This window comes from Chionomys nivalis, chromosome 4 (assembly GCF_950005125.1).
Source record: "Chionomys nivalis chromosome 4, mChiNiv1.1, whole genome shotgun sequence".
NCBI classification, from domain to species: domain Eukaryota; kingdom Metazoa; phylum Chordata; class Mammalia; order Rodentia; family Cricetidae; genus Chionomys; species Chionomys nivalis.
In genome coordinates, this window is record NC_080089.1 from 69451727 (window position 1) to 69476008 (window position 24282).

Below are 24282 nucleotides of genomic sequence, written 5' to 3' on the forward strand. Positions count from 1 at the left end.
CTCCGATTCAGCAGCAGTAGGCTGTGGCGACCGCGGACATTGCCAGCAAGGTCCCAGGGAAGAGCCAAGAAAATAGTTCAACGGGCAAAAGCAAGTGCTGCCGAGTTTAAGACTTCAGCTCCCCTGGACACGTGTGGTGGAAGGAGAACATTGGCTCCTGCAATTATCCTCTAATCTCCACACGTGTGCCACGGTACACACACTTCTTAGATGCACGCATGCAAATATGTGAGTGCAACTGTCAATAAAATACATTTTGAAAAATCCCAGGGAATCCTAAGGCTCTGGGTCCATGGAACACACCCAAGTAAAGAGAAAATCACTTTCCACGCTGACAGAAAAACACACTTCTTAAAATTTCCAGCCTATGAAATCCAATACTTTCAGGAAATTAAACAAAAATAATTATACCAAAGATGAACATTTTATTTTTTTATTATTATTATTTTTTTTTTTTTTTTGGTTTTTTGAGACAGGGTTTCTCTGTGGTTTTGGAGCCTGTCCTGGAACTAGCTCTTGTAGACCAGGCTGGTCTCGAACTCACAGAGATCCGCCTGCCTCTGCCTCCCAAGTGCTGGGATTAAAGGCGTGCGCCACCACCGCCCGGCAAAGATGAACATTTTAGAAGGCATGTATTATTTGATTCAATGACATGACAAATGGCAATGACCAAATGACATCAGCCAGCAGAGGGCGCTCTCTGATTATTTCCTCCCAGGAAGACCTGGCCAGCTTCAGGAATTGCATGCGCGCGCCACATGCATGCGTGTGTGTGTGTGTGTGTGTGTGTGTGTGTGTGTGTGTGTGTGTGTGTGTGTGTGTTGTGATATTTGTGTAGAGAAGGGGACAACTCTGTGGAGCTGATGCCCTCCTTCCACCCTTCACCTTCATGAGGATGCTGGTATGGAACTCGGCCAACAAACTTCTACAGCAAGCTCTTTACTCCCTGACCATCTCAGAGCCAAGTAAAAACTGTTCTTAGAAAAGTCTCCAACATTTGAACTCCTGCTGTGAATCACCTAGGAGACACACCTCTGGGCCTGGCTGTAAGGGCGTTTCCAGAGAGGACCGACTGAAGAGGGAAGACCTATCAGGAGTATGGGCAGAACCTTCTCAGGGAGGGGCTGGGGTCCCAGGCTGAATAAAAAGGGAAACAATCAGGCATAGCACACCAGCCATCTCCCTCCGCTTCTTTCTTGACTGTGGACGCCGCGAGAACAGTCACCTCATGCTCCCGCCGACATGGTCCCCAGCTGCTGGCCTTGAACTGTGAGCCGAAACAGCCCTTACATTCTCAAGACGCTTCCACGGGGCACTTTGAGGGCAGTAACTGGTACACCTACCTCGCAACTCTTCCTCGAAGATCTCCCAAGCCAGAGAGCTGGCGCATCTCCAGCGTCTTTAAGGCAGAATTAGTTCCATAGCTGATGTTGTCCCTGGCACGGATCTGCTCCTGGAGAACCTGGGCAACATAAAGGTCACTCGGGGTCACTGGCAAATTCACAGCTGTCCTCGGAACATTTCATAATTTGGGAAAGTACGTGAGTGCACAACCCATTGTTTCATAAGGGAGTTTTTTTGTTTGTTTAAAACTAAGGTTCTCACTGCTAGCCCTGGCTAGTCTGGAGCTTGCTATGTAGATGCAGGCTGACCTTGACCTCACAGTGATCTGCTGGCAGAAGGTTTTCTTTTTAGCAGTGAACACAGCTGACCATAGAGAACCAGGAGGCATAGAAAGAGGTATAACTCCCAACTAAGGGTACCCTAATTCACCATTAAAACTATGCTCTTTGAATTTTTTATATTTTTCCTTAGTACAGAAGGGATTTTATTTTTAGTACAATATCTGCTATGCCTTAAGCTGAGTGTAGATTTATTTGTCTGAGACAGCATCTCACTGGCCTCTGATTTGCCCTCCTCCTGTCCCAGCCTCCGCAGTACAGGAAATACAGGCATACGTCACCATTCACAGCCCTCGTTGTTTTGTTTTACATTGTTTTAATTTCTGCTCTGAATTTTTGGTTTTAGGATGTCTGAGTATCTAAGGATTACTTAGCATTAGAGGGCTGGCCTGGTGGCACAGGTGTGTAATCCAAACCCTCAGGAGGCTATGGCAGGAGGATTCGGAATTTGAGGCTAGCCAAGGAGACATCACCAGATTCTGTCCTAAAATCTAAAACTGAAAATATAATGAAAATCATGCTTCTTTATTTTGAGATTTTGTACGTGGGTATTGTTTTTGTTTATTCACAATTTTAAATTACATTTTATTCGGTGGTGAGTGAGATGTGTGGTCAGGATACAACTTTTAGGAGCCGATTCTCTTTCTACCACATGGGTCCTGGGGACCAAATTCAAGTCTTTAGGACTGTGGTAAGTGCCTTCTCCTGCTCATCTGTCTCACTCGCTCTGTCTTTAAGACTTAAGTCTCACTGTACTGGCTTATGATAGTCTGTAGGACATTTCATATTTTTAATATACTAAGTTTTGCTTTGTGGCACATGACTGAGTTGTTGGATTTTGACTTATGTATGTGTGTGGGAGCCTATGCCTCACGTGTGTGGGTGCCCATGTGTAACTGGAATTTTATTGGGGCCACCAACCAGCTCCCAAATAAAGACACAGAGACTTATTATTAATCATGAATGCTCAGGCTTAGCTTAGGCTTGTCCCACCAGCTCTGTTAACTTAATTTAACCTGTTTCTATTCATCTATGTTTTGCCTCAGGAATTTTTCACCTTTCCTTCATTCTGTGTGTTCTACTTTCCTGCCTCCACTGAGTCTGTCTGTCTGGACCCTGGTGTCTCCCTGTCGTCTCTTTTTCTTTCTTCTCTGAGTCTAAATTCCTCCTCTTCCTTTCCCTTCCTGTCTAGAAATCCCCCCTATATCTCCTCCCTCACTATTAGGCATTCAGCTTTTTATTAGATCAACCAGGTGCCATAGGCAGGCAAGGTGAACAGCAACACGCCTTACACACTTAGACAAATGCAACACATCTTTACACAATTAAGCATTGTACAACACCATGAAATCCAGACTAGGGTCTCCAGGGCTCTGGAACTGGAGTTATAGGTGGCCATGATCAGACTGAGGCAGGTGCTGGGAACTGAATAGTGGAACCCCAGAGCCATCTTTTCAGCATCTACAACCCCACTCTGCTTTAAAAAAACCCACTTTAACCCGGAGCTTGGTGAACTTTTCAAACTTTTTTTCAACTCATGCATAATTCGCCTGGGTAACTAATGTTTCCTCTCTTCCCTGCCATTCCTATTTTGGCACTTGGCTGCATCCAAATTTGCCCTTCTTGACAGTTCCATTCTGAATTTAACTGTCACCTCTCTGAGGTTCCTTCCACTTTTTCCTGGGACTCACTAAACTCCTAAGTTCAAGGCGGCGGTTTTACACCGCACTCTCGGGGCCTGAATAGATTTTATTCCTGGCCCACGGGTTCCCTCTGTTGGAAGGCATGACTTTCCTCCTCTGGATACTGGGCCTTTGGATGAGATGCAGCCTTTCTTTCTCATTGGAGTGCTTGGTGGGAGTTCCTGAACATAGCGGAAGCATCAGTGGGCTGGAGGTACAGCGAGTGAGGGACCCGTGCCAGGTCCTAGCCAAAGGCTGAGAGGTGAAGTTGGTCTCTGCTCTGGAGCTGCCTCTAAAGTGTCTCCTCGCTTCCCTCACAGGGTAAGAGACTGGCTCAGTCACGAAGAGGGAGGCAGTGAGCCTGGCTCCTCCTCAACACTTAAGGCCTCACTCTGTGACTTTGCCAGATTCGCTACCACTGCCAGGCCCTCTTGTCTGTGCTGTCCAGGTTCTCAAGGTGCTCAAGAAGGTGGCACAGAGACTGGGGCTAGCAAGGAGGCAGGCATGGAGTGACCAATGTCCCTTGCCTCCTGTGCCAATATAGGGGCTTGTTTCCCTGGCTTTGTTCAGTTTGGTAACAATGGAGTATAATTTGCATTGGCACTGAAAATGGAATTTGCAATTGCCAGACCCATTATTTCCTAAGGTTCTTAATTTTTAATGAATGAACCTGCTCTATGAAAAAAAAATATGAACCAGCTACAATCACCTATGAATGACAAAATGTTACTCATCTGAGCACATTCCTGCAAGGAGACTTCAGATCTGACTAATTCGTCTCTGGCACTCTCCCACTGATGAAAGGTGCTGGTGGAGCGCTCTCTCTCTCTCTCTCTCTCTCTCTCTCTCTCTCTCTCTCTCTCTCTCTTTCTCTCTCAACGGGCTCAATGGGAAGCAGTGAAGAGAGAGAAATACTCATGCTTTCTGTTTGGGCTTCTTCAAACTTTTGTTGAGAATAATAAGAAACAAGGTCATGATGCTCAAATGCCTTCGGGGTACATACTTGTCACCCAGAAGGCCCCTTCCACATGCAGAGTCCCAGGTCCTGTCCCCAGAAGGACAAAGCTAAGGAATGAGACTGAAGGTGGATGCAGAAGAGATACAGGGCTCTCCTAGGGTCCCACTGCAAGTAGACGCTAAGAAACTCTGGCTTCGCTTTGGTTTTCAAACCCTTAATAAAGAAAATGGAAAGGAATTCACAAAAGAGGTGCTTAAAATAAGTAAACACAATCAAGATTTCTGGTAACCAGAGAAACAGAACCCATCCAACGGGGACTGGGGTAGGAGTTCAGTTGCTAGAGTGCCTGCAGACAGAGTGTTCATGAAGCCTCGCAATCATCGGAGCACTGCATGGCAGTGGCAGGGAAGGTTCCCCTCCAAAACCTGACATGGCAGTAATCCCAGCACTGGAACGGGAGGAAAGAAGATCAAAAATTCAAGACCTTTCTTGGCAACTAAGTAGTGACTTTGAAAGATTCTGAACCACTCTGATGCAGATGCTAATAGTGGGCATGGCTGAGGGGGTGTGGCTTGGGGGACGCTGGGGAGACAGGGGTGCTAGATATGAAGGCAGGGGCTTAATGGAAGCGTTCAATGCTTTCTGTTCCATTGTGCTGTGAGCCTAAAATAGCTAAAAAATAAAATAAAAATAAAAAATCTTAAGGTCCACGCTTTATCACTTGTTTTGCTACAGTAGAGACTGAACACAGAGCCTTATGTACAGCACTTACCTATACACCCAGCCCAAAATCTGCTTTTAAAAAAAATAGGCCAGGCAGTGGTGGCACAAAGCTTTAATCCCAGTATTTAGGGGGTAGAGATAAGGTGAGTTCAAGGCCAGCCTGGTCTACAAATCAAGTTCCAGGATAGACTGTTACACAAAGAAACCCTGTCTCAAAACAAAAACAAAAACAAACAAACAAACAAAAAACAAAAGAAAGAAAAAGAAAAAAATAAAGAAAGGAAGAAGAAAAAAAGAAGAAAGAGAAAAGAAAAACCATTTATTTATTATGGCTCATTGGTAAAGTGCTTTCCAGGCAAGAAAAATAACCCCAGCTGGGTCCCCAGCACCATGACACAACCAGGCATGTCCACTCAAGCTGTGATCCCAGCCCTGGGGAGGCAGAGACAGGAGGATCTGTGGAGTTCGAGATTCAGGGTGAATACATGTCTCTAAACTATGATAGAGATGTGTAACATGAATTCTAATTGTTCTTTTTTCGGGGGGGAATTTTTTTTTTTTTTTTTGAGACAGGGTTTCTCCGTAGCTTTTTGGTTCCTGTCCTGGAACTAGCTCTTGTAGACCAGGCTGGCCTCGAACTCACAGAGATCCACCTGCCTCTGCCTCCCGAGTGCTGGGATTAAAGGCGTGCGCCACCACCGCCCAGCTTAATAATATAAAACCCAGAGTCACATACAGGGGTTAATACTGAAAGATCGGAGAAGCAGAGGACTGAACCATTAGAGAGTTCTTACCTCCACCAACACCTGGACCAAAGGGGTGACCCTGTCTCTATGAATCCTATCTCTATCTCTATTGTTGCTGTCTCTTCAAAACCTCAGACTGCATCCATCTCTTGAATCCTCAGACTGCATCTGAGCTCCTGTCTCCTCCCGCCTATATTCCTCTCTCTGCCCAGCCATATCCCTTCCTGTCTCCCCCTACCTAGTGCTGGAATTAAAGATGTATGATCCCAAGGGCTGGGGGCACCTTTGTGTGATCTCTATTTCTCTTCTAGACAGAATCAATCATGTGTAGCCCAGGCTGGCCTTGAATTCAGAGATCTGTCTGCCTCTGCACCCCAAGTGCTGTAATTAAAGGTGTTACCACTGCCTGGCCTGTATGCTAACTAGTAGCTTAGCTCTGCACCGTGATCTTCAGGCAAGCTTTATTTGTTAGATCACAAACAAAATATCACTACAGAGATGGATTCAGAAAAAAATCCATGTCAACCTCTGACCTCTACATACACATGCATGAACATGTACACACATACATACACTTATTTTTAATAATTTAACATGATATCCACAGCGTCTGTTACAGATGCTGCATCTTTACGCAAACATGAGGCGATTCAAAAAGGGTATCACCTATCTGTTTATTTGGGGATCACTCTCGGTATGTAGTCCTGGCTAGCCTAGAACTTGTTATGTAGACCAGACTGGCCTCAATTCATACCAATCCACCTGCTTCTGCCTTCCAAGTGCCTGGCTGTCATAGAGGACTTTAAGAACAAGGAAAAACTGGGCAGTGGTAGTTCATACCTTTAATCCCAGAGCTCAGAAGGCAGAGGCAGGCAGATCTCTATAAATTCGAGGACAGCCTGGTCTGCAGAGTGAGTTCTAAGACAGCCAAGGCTACACAAAGAAACCCTGCCTCAAAAAAAAAAGGATGTGTGTGTTGTGTAGAGTTAAATATTGAACAAGAAGAAAGAGTATAAAATAAACACACAGGTTAGTTCCCGCTGTGAGCTAAAAACCCTGTAAAATAGGGCAATGTTAACATCTGCCTTATTGTATCAGTCTGAGAGGAGAGCAGATTCAGCTTGTATTTCCCACATTGTGTTTATAATCAGGGAAAAAGAAGGATGCGGCTTTTCTTTTACAGCTTAGAGATGAAAAGGTACATTAACTTTTAGAGTTCTTATGCAGCTGAAGGAGGCACAGCATTAGCAATGCTGTGAAGAATCCAGGGGAAACATCTGAGCTTTACACCATATTCACAAGACTAAACGTTTACGTGAAGACAGAGACCATTAGGGGGCTGTTGTTTAAAGAAATTCTCGAGCAAAACTGCAGAAGCCCAGTAATGTCAGAAAGGTGTTCTGATCTGCCATCTTGGAACTTTTACTTTAAGTCGCTTCTGGCCTTTGGCAAAACATGAATTATCCTTCGTTGTCAGTTTGAGAAACTGTCTTTAGTCTGTGCAGATTATCAGACGTGCCCTTAGGAGGCAGGGTTATAGCAGCAACAACTCCAGAGTGGCCAAGTATATGGCCAAGTCCTTCAGACAAAGACATTTCCCACTCAAAGAGAGAAGAGGCCAGCCAACTTGATAAAGGCACATGTCTTTTTCTCCCCAGACATGGGCAATCACTGAAGAAGCTCCCCTCCCCAAAGCTAGCACAGAGTATGGACTCTGTGGGAGTCGTCACGTAATAGCGTTTATGCACACACGGAGACAGTCCAGGCCCTCAGAGTTGCCTAGGAACTGGCTGCAGAGAGTTCTCCACGAGTCTCTGTCTCCACCTCTTCCTAAACGGAAAGGGATTTAAAAATGGACACGCAACAGAGAGAGGCCCTGCCACACGGAACAGGGCTTCATCAGGTGGGACCTCCCCGCCTGACTCTTCACCCAAGCAGAGGCTGAAGTTTTCTAGGTCCAGCTTGGTATGTGGAATGGATTTTTCTGGTATTTAGTTCCACCTGGTGTTTAGGTTCATCACGGGCCCCTCAAAACCTCTCAAATCCCAAACAGAAGCCTCTCTCTCCAGTGCGCAGAAGGTTCTGTCATCCCTACCTTCAGAATAACTCCAAATCTACCCACTGGTCTCCATGTCTACAGCGGATCCCGAAGCTGAACTGAGGCTGTTAGAGCTCTAGCTATCCGGGAGCTGCTATCCTGCCTCCTGCCTCCTGGGGAGATCTGATGGAGGAAGGTCATTGGCTAATAAAGAAACTGCCTTGGCCCATCTGATAGGGCAGAATTTAGATAGGTGGAGTAAACAGAATAGAATGCTGGGAGGAAGAGGAAGTGAGCTCAAACTCGACAGCTCTGCTCTCTGGAGCAGACGCCATGCTCCCCTCTCCCCGCCAGACGCGATAAAGCTCCGACCCAGGATGGACGTAGGCTAGAATCTTCCCGGTAAGCGCTCCTTGGGGTGCTACACCCATGAATAGAAATGGGCCAAGCAGTGTTTAAAAGAATACAGTTTGTGTGTCATTATTTTGGGGCATAAGCTAGCCATGCGACCGGGAGCTGGGGCAGCATGAACACAGCCCACAGCTCCTTCAACAGAGATCAGACCTGAAGTCGGAGCAAGCTAGGCAAGCACGCTACCTCTGAGCTACATGCCCAGGCCCTTCGCTTCTGCTCTTGGTCCCACCTTTTCTTTCACAGTAGCCGGAGTGTGTCCATCTGTAAGCTCTACCAGGGGAAAGTGTCTACTTGATTATCTACTAACACATCCTCAGCACCATGAATGAATTGTTCTAGCATTTAAAAGTAATGAAGACAGGTTTGGTGGCACACAGCTATAATCTTAGCTACTCAGGAGTTGGGGTGGAATTGTGAGTTCCAGACCAGCCTGGACTACATAACAAGACACTCAACTCAAAAAAAAAAAAACAAAAAAAAAACCAACAACAACAAAAACCACTGTGACCCCTCGCCCCCAACAACAACAAAAAACCTCTACATGATGGCTTTTAAAAAGAAAATTGTGTGTGTGTGTGTGTGTGTGTATATATATACATATAGTGTATGTATCTGTCATGGTGAACTTATGGAGGTCAGAGGACAAGGTTCAGGCATGGGTTCTCTCTTTCTACCCTGTGGGTTCAAGGGACCAAACTCAGATCATCAAGTTGGATTAGTACCCTTACCCTCCAAGCCTCCTCAAAAGCCCTAGATAATGGGCTACCCTACAGCCAAACCCAAACATCATATCCTGGTCTTCAAGGTTTCTGAGTGGCCCCTTCGTTCACCTCACGGCCCTCCAGGCTGCTGGCTGGTCCTCAGTCTACCCCTTTCTGCCTCTGGCCCAGGCCCCTGGGTCTCTCCTCCACTCCAGCCTGGCTGTCCTCCGCTGTTTTCAGTCCCCATGTAACCATCTTTTCTAAATAGGCCTATCTCCATCCCATTGTCTTACGTTCACCGATGTAAGCTAGTGTTACTATGGTTACTTAGCCTTCATCACCCACGTGCCCACTGGAGTGTGGTGTGGGGCTAAGGGCGAACCTTCTGTCTCTGGGTAAACATGCTAGCTCCTGCCACTCTAACAGTTCCTGCCTCACTCTAAATCCACTACCACTGAATGTAGCTCCTAGCTCTATGGTTCAGGCCTGCTCTTCCAGGTGGAAGGCTCACAGATTGTCATAGTCTCTATGGTGATCAGCACCTCGAAGACGAACTCAGGCAAACTAAAATGTATAGGAAATAGGAGTTGGGATATAGATCAGTTGGTAGAGTGCTTGCCTAGCATGTATAAAGTCCCAGGTTCAATCCCTACCATTATAGAAACAAAGTTTGGTGACACCTACCTGTAATACCAGTAATCTAAAGATGGCAACAGGAAGACTAAAAGTTCAAGGTTATCCTTGATTTATTAGGGAGTTCAAGGCTACTCTGGGTTATATAAGGTGCTGTCTCAATATACATATTATTATATATAATTATATTTTATTACATATATATAGTGGGAAAAGGGAGATAGTTTGGTGAGTAAAAATGCTTGCCACCAAGCCTGATGACCTATGTTTGATTCCCAAAACCCGCATGATAGAAGGAAGGAACAGACTTCTGAAAGTTGTCCTCTGACCCCCACATATGTATATATAAACATAATAAAAATAAACAAAATAAATGTAATAAAAAATTTAAAATACATGTGACAACATAGAAACCATACACTATTTTAAAAATTAATTTGTGCAACACTAAATGGACTCAACAGGTAATATTTATGCGTATGTTTGCACACATATATGTATGCACGCGCACACACTTACGTATATGTGACAGTAATAATTGAAGAAAAAGTCATGAAGTTAGAGCGAGTGGGTGTGACATAGGAGCAGTTGGAGAAGGGAAAAGGTGCGGTGGAAATGATATGTAAATATAATACTCGTGTCTAAAATTCTCTAAAAATTATAAAATTCTAAAAAAAATTAACTGGTACTCAAAACGTAAAATGCTCTGTCAACGGGATGGACAGCTAATGAGTACTCAGTCCTGTTTCTCTCCTCTTAGTGAGTCGAGTCTAATGGGCAGGGTAAAAGAACATGGGTTTGGGGGCTGGAGAGAAGGCTTAGCGGTTAAGAGAGAGCAGTGGCCACTCTTCTAGAGGAGGGTTCCCTTCCCAGAACCCACATGGAGGCTCCCAACCATCTGGAACTCCAGTTACTTCAGATCTGATGCCCTCTTTTGGCCGCTGTGGGCACCAGGCATGGGATGCAGACATTCATGCAGAAGAAACCAATAACAACAACATGCATCTGGAGGGCTGAGGACATAGGTCAGCAGCAGAACGCTTGCCTAGCATGTGCAAGGGCCTAGGTCCAATCCTCAGGGCCCTCTACTTCCAATCTTTTGTGGGTGTGTGTGATAATCAATCCCCAAATCCCCCTAACAGGGATTACACTAGAGCCAGCTCACAAAACTACAGGCTAGAATTCCCTTGTCAGGTAAATACATGAAGCCCAGGAACCAAATCTCTCACCCCACTGGTGCCACTGGGTGCACACTAAACCAGGCTCTTGCCTGTCACTCACACCACTCATTAGCTCCCCTTCCTCCCCTCAGATTTGACATGTCAATAAAGTCCAACACCACACTCCAATACTCTGATTGCAAATTATTAAACTGTACAGTCTACCTTGCTACATGTGGGCTTGACTGGGCTTTCCACACCCAGCTAAGTCAAAGTCAATGCCCCAAGTCGGCAGGACAAACCAAGGTGCAGGTCTGTGGATTCGAACCAAACAGATAACAGATTCCATTGCATGCCCCCACAAGCCAAAAACAGAGCAAACGTCCCAAGGGGACTTGTGGGGGCATCCAAGCTGTTCCTCCCAGCCCTCAGACTGGCAGAGAAGAGTTTATTTACCCCCAGAAGAGGCTCGCCAACAATGCACAGGACTTAGCTTCTGGGAAGTGAAAACGGCTCTTGTCAAAGGCCGGGCGGAAAATCCAGCCATGCAGAACTCACGCTTGACTCTATTATAACTCTCCTGCATGAACAAGGATGCTGCTGCTGATTTGTGGGAAGTTTCTGAGGAGTATGTAATTGATGGCATGCTCCACATCACAAGGGGAACGCTAACGGGGAGACTGCGGTGGACACGCCGGAACACGAGACTGTCTCACTCCATGTCATCAAGTGTCTTGCTAGCCTAGAGGCCGCCATTTTATTTTTTATTATATTTATTTATTTGTGTTGGGGGGCACGCCACAGGACTAGTGTGAAGGTCAGGGTACAACTGGTGGGAGTGGGTTCTCTCCTTCTACTGTGTGGGTCCCAGGGCTTGAACTCTGGTCCTCACACTTGGCAGTGAACACCTTCACCTAATGAGCCATGTGATGGCTCATTTTCACAGTGGAATTCACTCCTAGAACATGAGTAATAATGACAGGATTTTGGAAGAGACAAGGAACCTGGGGCGGCTAACGAGGAAATCTTTATTGAGCTCCTACCATACAGTAAACAGTTTAAGGGGACTAAAAACATGAAAGTTACAATTTAGTTCTGGTTCTCTGAGGGTGACCTAGGCTAGTGGTGTGATGTCATCCTTCGTCCTTTCTCCTGCCTGTGATGGTGTTCAGAGCTGCAAGACAAAGACGCACAAAGCCTCCTCCAGGCGTGTTTACCAACACACAAAATGAACGTATCTCCATTTCCCCAGCTGCGCCGAGAGACTGGAGTGCACTTCAGCTATTGGCACCAGCTTTAGCTTCAGCTTTACATTATTAAAAAATGACCTACTGTCACAGTTCTTAACAAAACAATACCCAGTAAACATTTAGAGTGAACTGAAAAGTATAAAACATTAACAAAAAATAACAAAAAGCTAAGCAATTTACAGAAGAAACTCTGTAAGAATCTAGTCCTCCAACACAAATACACAAATAAAATGCCAAATATTGTACTTGAATACAATCTAAATATATTAATGTCTCTTCATTTTAAATATGCAGCTATCATCTTTTTACCACTCTCATCTTCTGTGTAATAACTTTTTAAAAATATTTTTTATTTTTATTATTTGTGTTTTGTGTGTGTGCACGTGCGTGCACATACATGCACGCAGGTGCCCAGGAGTTGGGTCATCTGATGTGGGTGCTGGAATCTGAACTCCAATTCTCATGATTAAGCAGTAAGTGCTCTTAAGTACTGAGCCCTCTTTCCAGACACCCTACCCTCCCAATTTTATATTGCTGATAAGCAAAGAGTTCCTTTTAGGACTTTAAAGTTTTTATTCTCCATCACACTTATCCTCCTAAAATGCATATGCTGAACCCCTAGCCTCCAGTGTTAGGACAAGGACTTTGGGATATAATTAGGTTATAGGGATGGGAAGCCTAATGGTGGGATTCCTAGCAAGGGCTCCACACATAGCACAATATGCCAGCCGGGGATGTAGCCCAGCTGGTAAAGTTGGTCTAGCACACATGAAGCCTTGAGCTTGTTCCCTAGCACTGCACACACTTGGCATGGTGAGGCACATCTGTTATCCCGGCACTCGGGAGGAGGATACAGGAGGATCAGCAGCTCAACTCACCTTTGGCTAGATATCAAGTTTGAGACCGGCACGGACTACATGATTCCTGACTTACAAAAATAAATAATAAATAATAAAAAGAAAAGAGTTTGCTTCTGCTCTCTCCCTTGATGGCAGGAAGCAGGGCTTTGGACCTTGAACCTCCTACTCTCTAGGATGGCAGGAAATAAATCTCTGCTATCTGACCACATAACCTGTGGTCATCTGTCATAGCAGCCCAAACTGGCTAATACAGCCATGATTTTCCTTTGAGGAAATTTGGCTAGAGTGCAGCAATCTGAATGTCTCATCAAGCGCCTTCATTTTAGATGTGTCTAAGCAGACACGCTTAGGTTAAAAATATATACAGACCCATCTAATTGGCATTCCACGGTGGAATCTTAAGTTTCTAAACGTCCTTGCCGTTACTTCGGCATGATGCATAATTATTACCAGTGACAGGAAAGTAAACATTCGGATACCCAGAGCAAATTTTCTGTCAAATTAGATTTTATTCAGTTTTCCACCTCTACAACAGAAATCGTCTTTTCATTTGCAAAATTTGTACACTCTTAAAAATGCATGGAAATGAAAAAGAGTGTTTTCTAGACGAGGCAAGAAACATCATTACATAAAATGTGTTTCAGATAGTGTAGAAAAACAAAACTGTGATTTCAAATTCACTACACCATAAATTGTTCAAACACTAAACATTTTTTTTCTGAGACAGGGTCTCATGTAGCCAAGGCCAACCTTGAACTTCCTATATCATCAAGGATCACCTAGAACTCCTGATTTTCCTGTCTCTACTTCTCAGGTTCTGGGATTATAGGTGCGTACCACCGCATCCTGTTTCTGTTATGTTTGAGATCAAACCCCGGGCTTCACACATGGTAGGCTGGTTCTCTACCAACTGAGTTTCATCCTCAGCCCCTAGAACCCTCAGTTTATAAAGCTACCTCTGAAATGTTACTTTCTGGATTGTGCAGTGAGCACTTGGGAGGTGGAGGCCAAAGGATCCCAAGTTCAAGGGCATTCTCTGCGACACAGCTACTTCAAGGGCAGCCTGGGCTATAAAAGACTGTGTCTTCAATACAAATAGATAAATACAGTTCAGGGTTCTAGAAGAGCTCCCAAGGGGCAAATGGAAAAGGGAAAGGAGTATATTGGAGAGTAGGGCTGTTCTTATTCTCAGCACCCCTGTGCATGGGCTTCAGACTGTGGGTCACTTTATGGTCACATGAAAAGGCGTTGCAGTTCCAGCAACCCCACAGCTGTCTGTACTCTAAACTGAGCACGGATTCATTTCCTAAGCTTTGTCCTGGGTTAGATAATGGTGTCCCCTCCCAAATCGTGTTGAAACTCAACCCTCATCGCGGCAGTCCTGGGAGGGGAGACTATTGAAAGGTGACTATTAAGTCACGAGGGACAGCACCTCCAAGAATAGATCCTGAATCTTTCTAAAAGGACCCGTGGAAACTGGGGGACAACTTAGTCACTGAAGTACTTGTTTGAAACATGAGGACTTGCAATTGGTCCCCAGAACCCATATAAAAATTCTTGGCACGGTAGTGAGTAGCTGTAATGCCAGCGCTGGGGAGATGGCAGCAGGAGGAGTCTGTGGGCTCACTGGACATCCTGCCACCTTGCTTGGGGAGATCTAGGTCAGTAAGAGACCCTGTCTCAAAGAAGCAAAGAGGTGCAGAGCTCAAGGGAGTACAGGAATGACACGTGAGGCTGTCTTTGGGCCCCCAAATGAACTCACACCCATCTCCACGTAAACACATTGCCACAAGTGCACACACATGTTAAATAAATTCCTATTATTTAGAAATGAACCATTCTCCATATTCCAGTCCAACGACACAAACGGGTACCCTGACAGCCTTCCCAAATTGCCTTTCAACACTGCTTGAACACGAGAAGATGAATAGGACACGCTTTTACTTGAGAAGCTCACAGTCTGTTCTAGTCAGCGAATGTCTTACCTCATGCCACCCCATTTACCAAAGCTAACTCACAAAATCAAATATGAAAACTGAAAGTTTGGCAGAAAACACCAGAGAAAGCCTCTGCATCCTTGGGCTAGTAATCAAACAGTTATTAGGCCATACCACTAAAAGCATGAACCATAAAAGAGAAAAAAGCTAAGGCAGACTTCGCAGACATTAACAGGCGGGCTGTGCAAGGAGCTCAGTGGGGAAGAGGAGCAGCCAAGCATGTGCAAAGCTCTGAGTGTGGTTCTCTGTTCCACAGTGCGTGGGGGCCCGCCTGGGAAACGTGGGATGTTGTCTGAAGTGTTTACGTGGATTGCTTGATGCTAGGGTGAGAGTAGAGTTCCTGTGAATTTGGGGAGGAGGCAATGTCCTAAAATGAGATCATGTCAATGGGTGCACAATTTTATAAATTTACTAAAACTCATTTGATTGCATACTGGTCACTGGATTTTTTTGTGACATTTAAATTACACTTTAATAAAGCTATTTAAACACACATACACACACACACACACACACACACACAAATCTAGGGTCTGGAAGATGTAACCCAGTTGGTAGCATGTTGACCTAGCATGCATGAAGCCCTGAGTCATATCTGTATTACATAAACTGACGGTACACACCTGTAATGCCAGTACTCAGAAGGCAGAAGCTGAAGGTCAATCTTAAGACACTAGGAACTCCAAGGCCAGCCTAGGCCCCATGAAATCTTGTCTCCAAACAAATAAACAAAAATACAAATCTGCCTAGGAAAGCATGACTGAAGCACAGCACCCAACAGGAAACAAAGGTTTCCCCTCTGGCCGCCCTTTTACTCATGTGGCTGAGAATGACATGTGAAGGAAACTGACCTTTTGCGGAGCTGGAAACCCAGGCCATGCCTGGTGGGTCTTAAGCTTTCTGAGCTAAATTGCATGGTCCTTGTGGTTACTTAAAACTCGAAATAAACTTACAAATTCTAAGAATAGGCATCACTGACCTCGCCAGAACAAATAAAGAGGAGTGTGAGAAGCCATTCAAACACCCAAACTGCCTGAACAATACAACATGCACTATATAATCATTTCAGTCTAGAAACATCTCATCTGGAGCAGCCAGGGCTGGTCGGGTAACCTAGGTAATAACCATCTTCTAAGGCATGAAGGGGTTCACAGGAAAACTTTCTGTCTGGTTCTCCATCTCCACGGAGATGCAAACAAAACAAAATGATTTAATAATCAGCAAGGTAAATTTAGAATAAACACAAACAGCATTGACAGTAACTGCCATCAAATACCGCATAACTTTAATGTAACTCGGATATTCCTGCAAGAAGTTTCTTTGATGATCATTAAGACTAGACAAGACAGGGCAGGCAAGATGGCTCAGCAGGTAAAGGTGCTTGCTGCTAAGGCTGATGACTTGAGTTCGATCCCCAGGACTCACATGGTAGAAGGACAGAACTGACTCCTGAACGTGCTCTCTGACCTCTATACATGCACCATAGTACATGAACACACACACACACACACACACACACAAATAAAAAAAAAACTGTAATTTTTTAAAAATTAAAAAGAAGAGACAAAGCATTTTTTAAAAGATTTATTTATTTTTATTTTATGTGTGTGAGTGTTTTGCATGAATGACTGCTGTGTGTGCCTGTGTATCTGAGAAGACCAGAAGAGGGTACCAGATCCCCTGAAACTGGAGGTATTACTGATGGTTGTGAGCTGCCATGTGGGTGCTGGGAACCAAATCCAGGTCGTATGCAAGAGCATCGGGTGATCTTAACTGCTGAGTCTCCTCTCAATCCTGTGGGGCACATTCTTAATCCCTGAATTAGGAAACAGAAAGATCAGGAGTTCAAGGAACACTGGCTCCACAGTGAATCTGAGGTCAGGCTGCAACTGGGACCCTACCCTAAAGCAAACCTAGGGCTGGGATGTATCTCAGTTAATGGAGTGCTTTCCTAGTGTGTACAAAAGCCTAGTTTTGGTCTCCAGAATGCCATGAAGCTGTGCATGGTAATACACACCTACAACCCCAGCATTTAAGAGGTAGAAACAGGAGTATACGGTGTTTAAGGTAATCCTATATAGAGCGCTAGGCCAGCCTGGGGTACATAAGACACTGTTCTAGAAACATCTAGTAATAGACAAGGCAGACAGTTCAGATCTGGTGCCAAATGCCTGAAGTTCTAGCATTTGGGATGTGGAGGCAGGAGGACTACTACGAGTTGCAAGTTCAAGGCCAGCCTGGGCTACACTGTGAGTGCTCGTCACAAAAGCGGAGAAGGGCTGGACGGATGATTCAGTTGGCAGAGCAAGTGCTACGCAAGCTGCTGAGCTGTTTGGATCCCCAGCACCCATGTAAGAACCCAGCATGGCGGTGTGTGTACAGCTGCAGAGCTGGAGGACAGGCAGGCAGATTTCTGAGGCTTGCTGGCCAGCCAGCCCAGTCGAAAAGGCCAGTTCCAGGAGCAGTAAGAGATCCTGTCTCAAAAAATAAAGTAGTGAGACAGTTCAATTGTCTATTTGGCACAACCTAGACTCACACAAGGAGAGACTCAGTGAGGGACTCTCTACACTGGATTGGCCTGTGGGTATGCCTGTGTGGGGTGGGTGTCTTGGCCTGTGGGGTGCCTTGTGGGGGCGGGTGTCTTACATTAATTGATGTGAGATGAGCCAATCCACCGTGGCTGGGTGTGAAGTTGTGGAGACATCGAGCTGACGGGCAAGCAGACTGTACTCAAGAGTTCACTTCCCTTTGCCCCGCATGTGACGTGACTGGCTACTTGAAGTTCCTACCTCAACTTCCCCACAATGATGGGCTGGAAGCTGGAATTGTAAGCTAAAATGAACCCTTTGGTTGGGGCTGGAGAGATGGCTCAGTGGGTAAGAACACTGACTGTATTTGTAGGGGATCTGAGTTGAAGTCCCAGCAATCACTTGGCAGCTCACAACTGTTTGTAACTCCAGTTCCGAAGGCTCCAACACCCTCACACAGACACACATGCAAGCAAAACACAATGCACATATAATAAAAATAAATAAGTGAATAGACATTTTGTCTTCTGAGTTGCTTTCTGTTGGGTATTTTATACAGCAACAGAAATGAAACTAGGAAAGATAGAGAATAGAAGAAAATCACCAAAGTCAACCTCTGTTCATGTATGAGTGGGTGAGTACACCCACCCACCCCGCCCACCACCACACACCAAGCACGCACACATGACTGTTTGACAGTTGGGACTCAGACTTGGGCAACCTGACATGGACCAGGTCTAGGGAGATGACCATGATCACCGGCTTGCCACCCCTTACCTCAATATCCCGATTCAGTTGCTTCACAATGGCAGTTATATTCCTGATATGTTCTTCCAAGAACAGCCTGGCTAAGCGGTCCCCTCCCCCTTTGTTCTGCATCTTCTGCAAACTGCTGACGATGTCGTCTTTGATGCGGAAGGCATGCTCCACCAGGGCTGCCGTGGTTTTCTCATGACAGAGGATCCTGTCTTCCAGCTGCTCCACCAGGCTCACAGAAGAATAGGGTGCCATGGTCAGGGACTGGCTGTGTCGAGGCATGGTCCTCACTCGCCTGCCGAAGAGAACCACACGGTGACAAGTGACTGGTGGGGAAATGGAAATCTTTCAAGCCAGATGTTAGACTCCCCAAAGAAAGAAATACAAATTGTCTCCATGAACAAATGAGATTCAAGGAAAAGTTTCTACGCAAAAGAGTTTTCTTTGGGAGCTAGACAGGACTTTAAGGTGACTATGCCCATGGAATTAAGTGGGCTGTTAGCAGGCTCCGTGGCCTCCAGGAAGCAGGAGGCTTCCCCTTATCAGGTGTGATAGCCAGAGCAGGCTGACCCCAGAGGTCTGTTGATCTACTGCCTCCCTCTCCTGGTCCCCAAAGCAGTGACCATGAACTCCAGAGTCTCTAGGGGCCAGGCAGTCCCAGAAATGAGGAACAGATATCTTACAGGAGACAACCACAAGGCTGGAGACTCTGGAGAGCGAGAATATCCCCTGGGGTGCCATGGTTTTGTTTCACCCATAAAAAGAAATGAGGTCCTTTATAAAATTTATTTGTTTTGAGGGGGGCGATCAAAATGATACTGCAGGATGAGCTAGGAAAATCAGATGTGGCTGTGAGATCACCTGACTTTTTAAATGATGGCTCATTTAGCAAGGACTTATGATATGCAGGCTGCGCAATGCCTTTCTGTAAGCCAGTGTTTCCCCACAGGCATCCAATAAGCAACTCCCAATTTCAAAGGGATAATGAGAACATTTGCCTCCAGCTCCACCGTGATTTCACTGTTGGCTGGAAACCCAAGTCGATTGCAGAGCCACTGTGAAATCTCTGCCTTTGGGGGTCATGGGGTGGTCCACAGGAGAGAGGATGTTAAAATGCTTTTCTTGCCCTTAAACAAAATGACCCTTTACAATGCAATGGCCAGAAGCTCTCTCTATCATAACCCTCACACCCTCTAGCAACCCTTGTGGAATTGGTGGAAAGAAAAAGTATACCTTAGATGCATATTTTCCAGATAGTATACCCTTCTTGGGTGACAAGAGAAGGAAATACAGTGTCCTGTTGGGCCATTTTCTTTTTAATACTTCACATCTGTTGGGGAAAAAAAAGTGCTAAATTATTGAACAGTTTATACCTAGGATATAAAGGACCTCAAACTCTGATTATTTAAGATACCAGGAGGCTCCTAAGTTATGTGGCTGCACCAATCAGCTGTAATTGTAAATGCTTTTGACTTTACACATGAAATAAAAACCAAGTGCTTCCCAAGAAGGAGGAAAAGGCTTGAAAACCAAAGGCTCCTGACACTAGGGCAGCCAATCCTTATCAGACAGAGCCTCGAGGACCATTAAATGGAGGTTTCAGAAGTGTCCGCATTCCCCACCCTCATCTTGAGCTCGAAAACAACTTTCCCAGAAGCAAGACCCTCACCTCACCTCCAGAAATACCGGGCCTAGAACCCAGCCCTTCGCACATGCTAGACAATTGCTCTGCCACCCAGCAACACCTCCAGTTCCCAAAGCAGTTTCCTTAATAGATTTATTCAATCTTGTACTTCTCTGTAGAGATTTTGAGTAAGCCACTTTAGTAAATCTGATTTGGTGAGCAATTAAGAATGCTTGTTCTTGTTTCTAAATGAATCAAAAATAAAAACAATGCATGTGTAACGGAAGCTGATTTGGGGGAACCGATCTATCCATGAAGAAAATGGCATGGATATGCTTAATTGAAAAACTTGGTTATAAAAGATAACCATTCATACCAAATCTTACCTCTGCACATTATTTGGCTGTCGCGATTCATCAGAAAACGGGAGTTTTTCAAAGGTTTTAGAACTTAGGTTTCTCAAGCCGGTGGTTAATTGGCTTAAACAATGAGTGCTGGTGCCGAGGCGCTTTTTCTGTAATTAGCCCCTTCCGACACTGGGTTGAGAAGCATTTCTGACTGACACCATTGTTTTGGCATCAGTTCTCCAGTGTTTTATTTTTAGACTTTCAAAATGTGAACATTTCACTTCCCCAGACAAAGAACTTCAATTTTTAAACAAATTACATTTAAGAGGACAAAAAGTAACTCATGTCAAACAGGCTATGATGTTCAACGAGGTCTTAGGTGCGAAAGAATTTCTACCATTTCGACAAAATAGAATCATAGAACGTGGAAACTTGGACGCATAGGAATACTTACACTTTTGAGGCTACATGACACTTTTATGGGATTTTCATTAATGAAACAGCCCAACTAAAAACTCATTTAGCATCTATTAGAAACCATCCACTCCTGTCTGGCACCGTCCCCCGCCCCAGTCAGAACTGCCGGCAATTAAGGAATTATCTTGTACTGTAGAGTTCTTTACTGAGACTATCAGTCCCATTCATTACAAACCAAAGGCTAGATGTAGATTTTGGCCATCCCTTCACTGAGGCTGATGCCACCCACCCGCCTGAGCTACGGAAACCCCACCCAGATGAACCGTGTGAAAGAGGAGAGGATACACTCTTGACTCCTAGACAGGCTCGCTCAGCCCCAACACTTCCATTATCTGGCACTGACTCCACGATATTAGATTCCCTATGGCATAAGTTTATGAAAGACTCCAGCATACGCTTGGGGTTGGCGACCTTCTGTGGGTGCTGCAAGAATCTGCTCATCCATTTAGTCACCTGCTTGGTTGGCACCAGGACTCTGCCACAGTAGTGGGAGGGAATCTCCATTTCAGCTGAACTAGAGGCTGCTAATCAATCACTAGATTAAGCCCCTTCCCGGGCGGTATTTCCAGATCTTCCCATGGTCAGCTCTGGTGTGCCTGCCTGATATTAGCATCTCCCATTAGTTTATGGATCTGTTCTCTGACAAGTGGGTCTACGGTGTAAACAGAAAGGTCAGGGTCATGCGCTACTCTGATTGTGTTATAAGTCCCTGAGGGATGCTTTTATGGGGGTGCATTTTATTTTCAGATGGGGTTTTATCCATCTTGGAAGCAAACAGCCTTAGCCACTGGGGTACCCCACCAACCCTCTTAACTTCAGGTTTTAGAGATCCTGCAAATTTTCCATTCTTGCTACCACAGCCCCAATGCCATGCCTGCTTGCCCTCCAGCTTCCTATGGTGAGAAGCTGCCCTACCCTGGCTCAGCACAGATGCCTGGGACAGGACATCCAAGAGCAAGCGCAATCTCCCCACTGTCCTGTCATATGCACAGGCCAACAGTTTCCTGCTCTCCTTCCCTCTCCCATCTGACCCCACAGCTCCCCTTCTTCATACATGACTTGAACACACCTAAGGCTGCTTTGAGGTTTTTGTTTTGTTTTATTGCTTTTTTTTTTTTTTGAGACAGCTCCATGTAGCCTAAACCAGCCTTGACTTCACTAGGTAGCCAAGCATGACCATGAACTTCAGATTCCCGTGCTTCTACTTGTGAGTGCTAACATCACAGATACTCACCACCATGCCCGGTCTACACAGAACATGGGAATCCAACTTACGGTCTGTCTCCAGTCAGCATTCTACCAGCTAAGCTACACCCCCCAGTCCCTGTTTGAGGCTACTTTTAAACGTTATGTCCCTCTTCTCTTATCTACCTACCCCCTGTGCTAGATTGCTGGATTTGCCTCTGTGGTGTGAAGGGTCGTTATCTGGCTACTACCTCTTTTGGTGAGGGAAGAAGGACTGCGCAGCTCAAACCAGGATACCTAATTCCCAAAGTCAACACATCCAGCTTGACCAGACCAAGGAAAGACCACGAGAAACAGCCATAGCTGTCCAAGACTCCCCAACAGGCCTCAGACAGCAGGCTAACACAAGAAATCAGGCCTGGCTTCTTCTTTGTAAGCAGCCGACGCGGCCCACCCCAAGACCAGAAGTTTGGAGACCAGGTGAGTCATTCCTGGAAAAGAAATTATCCTAACTCAGCATATTCAAAGATGGAGGTGGCGTTTTGGTTGTGAGGTGGACCCGGGAGAACTAGAGAACCATTCAGACCGTATGTAGTCAGTGAGGCTGCGGATCCTCACACCCTCACATGCAGTGTTGTACATACCTGACCAATGGGCAATGACTTCCCTTCACCACTCTTTGACACTATCCGGATCCTAAAGCACCCCCAGAAACCTCCACTGCCTTGGAAGGGGCAAGACAAAGGCTTAACCACTTTAAATATTGTGACAGTAATCTTGTTTGCTTCCCTGTTTGCCATAGGCTCTCTCTGTTTAGTCCAGGCTGGCCAATAATTTGCTATGTAGCCCAGGGTAGCCTCAAAATCTCAATCCTCCCGCCTTGACTTGGCGCTGGAATGACCCGTGTGCAACCCTCCTGCCCTGTTCTATAGTACATTTTTAAAACAGTAGAAAGAAATCTGCGAAAATGCAACCAATAACATTAAGCATATTTTCATTCTGTTCTCATTTTTAAAACACTTTAATAAGCATGTTATTTTCACGATTGCAGAAATCTGAACAAGTACTTCTCAAATAAAACAACAAACCAAGGAGCAGTAGCGAATGTAGAAAGTGTTCACTTTGAGCTATAAAAACAGACGCAAGCATCATGCTGGGTTCAAAAGACACCATGGTTCAATTAGAACAAATATGCTGTCGGCTTCACCTCCTCGTCCTCCTGCAGGCACCTGAATTATGAGACCTGAGCCTGGTGCCTCTGTCCCAGTCACAGCTGTGATCGTGGCCTGGGTTGCCTGCCGAACTTGGGCATCCAGCACAGACACAGCAACTCGCCACCCGGAGCACGCCACCCGCAGAATGCCACCCGCAGCTCGCCACCCGCAGCACGAGCCACCTGCAGCACGCCACCTGGAGCACGCCACCCGCAACACGACACCCAGCGCATTTCCAAAGCTCCAATTCCAGGGGCTGGGTGACGGGCTTACATGGGTCCCAAGCAGATATTTCCAGTGAAATGGCTTTGACACACTTGCCAAGGCTTCTTTTCTTCCCCTCTACTCTATTACACTCACAACGGGAATGCCGTTGCGCTAGACAGGTGAGGGGTGATTTCTATTGGATTCATAGCACTGAGTTTCAGAGGACTGGGGTGTAGCTCAGTTGGTAGTAAGCCTGCCAAGCATGCAGAAGCTCTGGGTCTCACCTCCAGCACACCATAAGTCCAGTGTAAGAGGACATTTCCAATCCCAGCACTGGAGAGGTGGAGGAAGGGAATCAAGAGTTCAAGGTCATCATTGACTACGCGTGAGTTCAAAGCCAGCCTAAGCTGCCAAAGACGCTATCTCAAATAAAGGGGTGAGGGGGAGGCCTGGAGAAAAGGATCAGCAGTAAAGAACATTTGCTGCTCACGTAGAAGGCCTGAGTTCAGTTCCCAGCACCCACACAGCAACTTAGAGCCATCCATAACGTCGGTTCCAGGGAATCCAGCCCCTTCTTTTGACCAACTAGATGATGAACATGACACACGTTACATACACACAGGCAGGCCAAACATCATATGCATTAAATACAAATTTAAAAATCTAAAATAAAGTTTAAGGAGTTCTAGGATGCTGAACACATTTCCTGGCTTTCCAGCCATCTCGGCGAGTTGCCGACCTCTGTCAGTCACATGGATTCACAAACAACCCCCAGAGTGCAAGGAACAGTTTGGTGGCACTACCTCAGCCCACTCGCCAGGGCTCAGAATGATGCCAGTGTTGTGAGGAGAATCCCTGCAAAAACAGATTGGTTTTGTTCTCGTCTATTAATAGCAGTTATTTTGAAATGCTATTTAAATCTCCGTTGTTTATTTGAACTGTTTGTGGATGAGGGGCTTTAGGGCAGCAGGGACCATGTCCTATAGGAGTCTGTAGCACCTAGGAAGCCAGGCATTCCCCCTCTTCACAAATGCTCATAGAGGCTCATCAGCCTTTTCATTTATCTAACGAGGAAAAGCCCATCTTTTTAAATTATTGAG

At 45.6% G+C, this 24282-nt stretch overlaps 1 protein-coding gene across 3 annotated transcripts in view; it reads right to left on the reverse strand.

The window, feature by feature from the left end:
* Nucleotides 1–24282, reverse strand: part of Fam81a (family with sequence similarity 81 member A) — a 61150-nt gene that overhangs the window by 23882 nt on the left and 12986 nt on the right. For all 3 annotated transcript variants that reach the window (XM_057768234.1, XM_057768235.1, XM_057768233.1), the window contains exons 2-4: nucleotides 19362–19458; nucleotides 18150–18423; nucleotides 1344–1462 (exon numbers count right to left, since the gene is read on the reverse strand). In XM_057768234.1, coding sequence (XP_057624217.1) covers nucleotides 1344–1462; nucleotides 18150–18423; nucleotides 19362–19372 — 404 coding nt within the window. In that variant the 5' untranslated portion in view covers nucleotides 19373–19458. The remainder of the gene's footprint in view (nucleotides 1–1343; nucleotides 1463–18149; nucleotides 18424–19361; nucleotides 19459–24282) is intronic.